The 5910-nt window shown below is 57.0% G+C and overlaps 1 protein-coding gene across 1 annotated transcript; it reads right to left on the reverse strand.

Moving 5' to 3' along the window:
- Positions 1-1548: 1548 nt before the first annotated feature.
- YRDC (yrdC N6-threonylcarbamoyltransferase domain containing) lies at positions 1549-5419 on the reverse strand. The gene is made up of 7 exons (XM_030464242.1): positions 5407-5419; positions 4303-4926; positions 3982-4177; positions 3761-3875; positions 3093-3212; positions 2562-2704; positions 1549-2262 (listed from the first exon to the last, which is right to left on the reverse strand). The coding sequence occupies exons 1-7, from the start codon at positions 5417-5419 to the stop codon at positions 2199-2201; spliced, it is 1275 nt and encodes a 424-aa protein (XP_030320102.1). The 3' UTR covers positions 1549-2198.
- Positions 5420-5910: the final 491 nt, after the last annotated feature.

The following is a 5910-nucleotide window of genomic DNA, read 5'->3' on the forward strand; positions in this document are numbered from 1 at the left end:
GCTGTAGCAGCAAGAAACGACCCCGTGGGCACTCAGTGGGCTCAGCAGGAAAAGTCCCAGTGGGAAGCAGGAATTCCCAGAGCTGGGAGTTCAGCCAAGGCTCCTGAACACAAACCCCATTTCCCCAGTGACTCCAAGCAGGATAAAAGGGCTCAGACTCCCAGCAGCTTCACCTCTGATGCCCACAGGAGATGCTCCTGCCTGGCCTCACCCTGCTGACATCCATCACTGCTGGGTGGGTTCCCAGCAGCTCTGCTGGGGAGGTTCTGAGGATGGGTTTTTATTTGGAGGGCAAGCAAGTGCTCATTAAAATGCAACCTCTGCTCTGGGTGCCAGTGGGTCAGGCTCCCTGAAAAATTCCTGTGGGATTCCAAGGGCTGCAAGCACAGGAATCACCCTGCTCAGGGCTGCTCCTCCCAGGTGGTGTAAGAGTGGCTGTAGTTCCACCTACAAGCTCTCAAGCAACATCCCTCCCCACAGGCAGACACTCTCCTGAGTGGCACAGCCCCACTGCCCACCCGTGTTTCCCCTCTCCCTGTCACAGGGAGCCTGGAGGAGGCTCAGGGGAGACCTCATCACTCTCTCCAACTCCCTGAAAGGAGGTTGGAGCCAGGGGGGGTTGGGCTCTGCTCCCAGGCAACTCTCAGCAAGACAAGAGGGCAGGGTCTCAAGTTGTGCCAGGGGAGGTTTAGGTTGGAGATGAGAAAGAATTTCTTTCTGGAGAGGGTGATCAGGCATTGGAATGGGCTGCCCAGGGAAGTAGTGGATTCTCTGTGTCTGGAGATCTTTCCAAAGAGCCTGGATGTGGCACTGAGTGCCATGGGCTGGGAACCACGGGGGGAGTGGATCAAGGGTTGGACTTGATGAGCTCTGAGGTCCCTTCCAACCCAGCCAATTCTAGGATTCTGCAGCTGGTGGCACAAACAAAGATGTCACCTCACACAGACCCCTGTGGGGACAGCACCTCCCTGCCCACACTTCCAACGCTCCATCCCCTCCCTGGGCAGAGCTCCCAACCTGAGGCAGCAGAGAGGTCAGGATGAGTTTGTCTGAGAAATACTACCCCAGGAAAAGGGGAAATTAGGAAAAGGGGGAACATCAGGAAAGGGGGAACAGAGAGGTCAGGATGAGTTTGTCTGAGAAATACTACACCAGGAAAAGGGGAAATTAGGAAAGGAGAAACATCAGGAAAGGGGATGTCAGACCTGCACTGGAGGAGCCCAGCACAGACCAAGGAATTGCTGAGGGATGAGGGGCAGAGGACAGAGCAGAGGGGGTGTCACCCCAGAGCAGGGTTGGTCACAACCAAGATGGAGAAATTGTCCAGATCTCAGGTGGCAGCAGCTCCAGGGACCTGAGAGCCCCAGGGTGACCCCAGGGCTGGCCAGGCAACTTCCCAGCTGGAGATCCAGCAGGAACCAGGACACTCCCCCAGCTCCCCATGTCCCACCTGAATCCCAGCTGCTGCCTGTGTTCCAGTTAAACCAGTTCTTAAATTCAGAGCAGCCCCAAAAGCTTTGATTTTCAATGAAGAGAAAACACAAGAGATGTCACCCATACCCTGTTTACTTCCAGAACAAAACCAAGAGAGGGAAGCCCACACTTCACAGTCAGAGATCATTTCTTGTCTACACAGGAACCATTTCAGTGTCAGTTTTCTAAAGCACTTCAGAGTTTCACCTCAGCAGTAGCTTTGATTACATCTGGAACCAAGAAAAGCAGCCAGAGGAACACAGCTGTGGTATCATGGAACCTCAAAAAAACCCCCTCTTTTCCATCTCTGTTTTCCTTCCAGTGCAGACACAGTGAAAAAACACACAGAGAAAGTGTTAAGAGGGGATCAGCCTCTGTTTTCATCATCTCACCCTGAGAATACTCTCACTCCTCTAATTATTGCATTTCAGGGCCTGATGATGTTAACAGAACAGGTACTGGGCATGGGGAATCAGCCCAGAGCCCAGATTTGGGTTGGTTTCTCAGCTGTGATCCTAATTAACAGAGACCCCTCAGCTGTGATCCTAATTAACAGAGACCCTCTGCTCTGCTTTTTTCTCTTTTTTTTTGTTTTCTTTTTTAACCTTTATGTTTTAACCTTGCCATAACCCCCCAGCCTGTTTGAGCAAGGCCAGGAACACCCATTCCCTGCAGGCACACAGTGCCAAGTCCAGCAGCTCCACCAGCAGAGCCTCTTCCCAGTCTCAGGATGATGCTGGGATCAAGCCATACTTCTGCCTCAGGATTTCAACTGTAGATGCCAGAGCACTGCAGGGTGAGACAGAACCAGAGGGAAAAGCATTTTGAGGATTAAACTGCATTTTTTTTTGTAGGGAAGAGCAATCAGTGAGATGCAGTGATGCACTCTGAATCCAGGAAAAGGTGAATTCCAGAAGGGAGAGTGGTTGATAACGGGGCTCAGAGCTTGGGGTGCTCCCTGGGAGTTTCTGAGCATGCTGGTAATTAAGCTGAACATTAATGAGGTTCAAGTGGTATGGGGAAAAAAGGACAAACAGGGCCTGAAAGTCAAGAAAAAGCCAGAGCTGCATTCAGCAAAGGGTGCTCACCAGCCAGGACGAATGATGCTGAACTTCCCTGGCACAGACAAATCCACCACAGTGGAGCCCAAACGAGATTCTGGGCTCTGGAGATCCCCAAGGGGACCCCCATCAATGATGAGAGAGAGCTGGGGCCACAGCTCTTGGAATTCCTGGAAAAAACAACAGGAGATGTGGTCACCAGTCCTGAGGATGGGCTGTGCTAGGGGGGTAACACAACTCAGGGGGTGCTGGGGTGTCAGGGGAGGGAGAATCCCCCCCCCCTGCTAAGCTCAGCTCCTTTTTTAGGGTCATCATCCCAGTTTAGATTTCGGAGAGCTCAGGTGCAGGGAAGCCCCAGGGATTCTCTGGCTGAAAGCTTCTCAGCTGCACCCCTGTTTTATTAAAGAGCCCAGAAAAGAAGCCAGAAATCTTCCAAGACACTTGGGGCAGGGACAGGGGGTGTCTGCCCAGCTGTACCCCAAACAAGGAGCTGTGCAGGGAGCAGCAAATCTGATCCCCCCACCCCCAGCCCCCCCATGGCAGCAGCAGCAGCCTCACCGTGACACTCAGGGTGCTGCCCTGGGAGCTGATGTTGGCACTTGTCAAAGCCAGGGGTCCAGAGCAAGCTCGTGCCAGCTCCCTGATGAAAGGGTGGTTTGGGACACGGACCCCAACCAGCTGGAAGGAAGGAGAGAGCAGGGATGGACACAGGGACTGGAGAAACACTTCCTGAGCCCCAACCCCTCTGAGAGAGCAGCAAGGGGAGGGGTGCTCCCAGCCCCCAGCCTGGGTCAGGCCACGTCCAGAGCAGTCACAGGGGGGTGACAAGGAGCAGGACCAGCTCTGGGAAGAACCCCCAGCACCCGGGGTGCTCAACAGCCCCAGGAGATAAAAGCAGCCCCAGCACAAGCAGCCCCAGCACAGCTCTGACCCCCCCAACCCCGAGCTGCCCCCCCCAGTCCCGAGCTGCCCCCCCAACCCCGAGCTGCCCCCCCCCAGCCCCAAGCTGCCCCCCCAAACCCCGAGCTGTCCCCTCAACCCGAGCTGCACCCCCCAGCCCTGAGCTGCTCCCCGAACCCCGAACTGCCCCCCCAGCCCTGAGCTGCTCCCCCGAACCCCGAACTGCCCTCCCCAGCCCTGAGCTCCCCCCCAGCCCTGAGCTGCCCCCCCAAACCCAAGATCCCCTCCCCCACCAGCCCCGAGCTGCCCCCCAGCTCCAGCCTCACCGATGTGAAGGGATTCAGCTCTTTATTCAGCTCTTCTGAACGCTGCAGGACCAGGGTCACGGGGCCCGGGAGCAGATCGTGCAGCAACTCCTCCGGTACCTCCACCCGGCAGTACCTGGGGGCAGCAGAACCGGTACCGGGGGAGGGGCTGAGCTGAGCCGAGCCGAGCCCCCCCCCCAGTGAGAGGGACCGGAGGGGGATGCCCGGGGCTCGGTGCTCACCTGAAGAGCCGCTCCACGTCCCCGACACAGATCGCCAGCGGCTTCCGCCCGTTCCGCCCCTTCAGGCTGTAAATGCTCCGCACGGCGCCGGAGTCCTGGGCCAGGCAGGCCACGCCGTACACCGTGTCCGTGGGCACCGCCACCAGCCCACCCGCCTGCAGGGCACGGGCGGCCGCCGACACCGCCTCCTGCCAGCCTGGGAGAGAGAGCGCTGGGTCAGCGGCCCGGCCCGGTTCCGCCGGTACCGGGACAGCACCACCACCCCCCACATCCCTCCCCATCACATCCCGGTTTCCCGCCCCCAGCCTCTCCCCTCCGTACCGGGCGGCTCCGTGCGGGCGGGCAGCAGGAGGCGGGAGCTGCGGGCTTGGCCCAGCCCCGGGGCCGTTCCCGGGGCTCGGTCCCCGGCCTCACACAGCCCCGCCAGGGCTGCTCCTTCCCCTGCCCCGGCCGCTTCCGTCCCGCCGCCGTGACCCACATCCGGGGCGCCGCCGTTTCCATGGCGACCCGGGGAGGGATGGAGGCGGCGGGGCGGGCCCGGGCCCGGTTCCCGGTGGTCGCTGAGAGGAAAAACCCCGCGGGGGTCCCGGCCGCCCGCCCGCCGGTACCGCCCGACCCGCGGAGCCTGTGGGAGCTGCTGGAAACCCGACAGAGGAGCCTGCGGGCCCGCATCGCCGCCTGCGAGCAGCTGAGGGCCGAGATGTCCGCCCTGCAGGCCGCGCTGAGAGCCGGACCGGGAGAGGACCCGGTCCCCGGCCACCCCCCCACTGCCAGCCGCGGCGAACGGGGAGCGGGACCTTAAGGAGCGGAGCCCCGGCCCGAAGCTGCGGGCCCAGAGGTGGTGGCTGAGTGCGGGGCAGCGAAGAGGCCTGAGCGGGTGGTACCGGGTCAGAACCGGGCCGGGAACACAGCCTGGGACTTCCCCTTGTCCCACCTTGATTTGCACTTTAAGATAAAACAGTTTTGGCTCAGCTCATGGCTCAGCTGCTGCTTTCTGAACGCTCTGCTGGGGGCAGGAGAGGGGCCAGGGCTGGGTTGTGGTTTTTATAAGAAATAATATTAATAATTTGTAATTTCTTCCTCTGGCCCCAGGTGAGTGCAGGGGGGGACAGGGGGGAGGGAGAGAGCTGGGTCCTCAGCCTCCTCCTGAGGAAAGACCATTGCCACACGATGTTTAAATAAGCATTTAATTAGGATTCCATTAGTAGTAATATTGCTTTCAATTCCCAAAAAAAGTTAATTTCCACTTCTTTGCAGATATTTCAAAGTACAATATTAACTTCATACAAAATGAGCAATTAAGCAAACACCATTATTTCACATTTTACATTCTTCAAAAAAATACAAATTCATATTTACTATTTTTTTTCTTTTTTTTTTTTTTTTCGGGGTTCTGGAGATGCTCTTCCTTTGGAAGTACTGTACCTGTACCTAACATCTTCACACTGCTCAATGTCAGCACATTTGTTCCCACCTTTCATAATTAAATAAATTCCTTTAACACCAAACACTCATCCTCCAAAATCTGCTTTTTCTTCCTCTTTTTTTATTTTATTTTTTTCCATCTCCAAACCCACCGCCCAACTCCCCAAAAATCAACACCCCCACGGCTGCTCCCCGGTTCGGCAGTGGCGGTTTTGGGGCTGGTTCGGAGGTTCCCGAGTCCCGCCCCGTTCTGGCTCCTCCTCCGGAACACAACCGGGTCAGCCACGGCTCCGGTTCGTGAGAAAAAGACACAAAAAGCGAAGTTTATCAGCGCCTGGACTGCAAAAAAAAAAAGAAACCCCACACCCTGCGGTTTGTTGGAAAAAAAAACCTCGTAGGAAAAAAATCCTTAAGAAAAGAAGTAGAAACTGCAGGTGAGAAACTGGACGGAATAAACCGAATTTTGGGGAATTTTGGGCAGCTCGCACCCCCCTGGAAGGATGG

This window comes from Calypte anna, chromosome 23 (assembly GCF_003957555.1).
Source record: "Calypte anna isolate BGI_N300 chromosome 23, bCalAnn1_v1.p, whole genome shotgun sequence".
Lineage (NCBI taxonomy): Eukaryota > Metazoa > Chordata > Aves > Apodiformes > Trochilidae > Calypte > Calypte anna.

Excerpts from the sequence above, each read along its gene's own strand:
- YRDC (XM_030464242.1), bottom strand. Across the intron at positions 3,876-3,981 it reads GACGTGGAGCGGCTCTTCAG|GTACTGCCGGGTGGAGGTAC; the intron begins GTGAGCACCGAG and ends TGCTGCCCCCAG. Across the intron at positions 3,213-3,760 it reads AGCTGAATCCCTTCACATCG|CTGGTTGGGGTCCGTGTCCC; the intron begins GTGAGGCTGGAG and ends CCTTCCTTCCAG.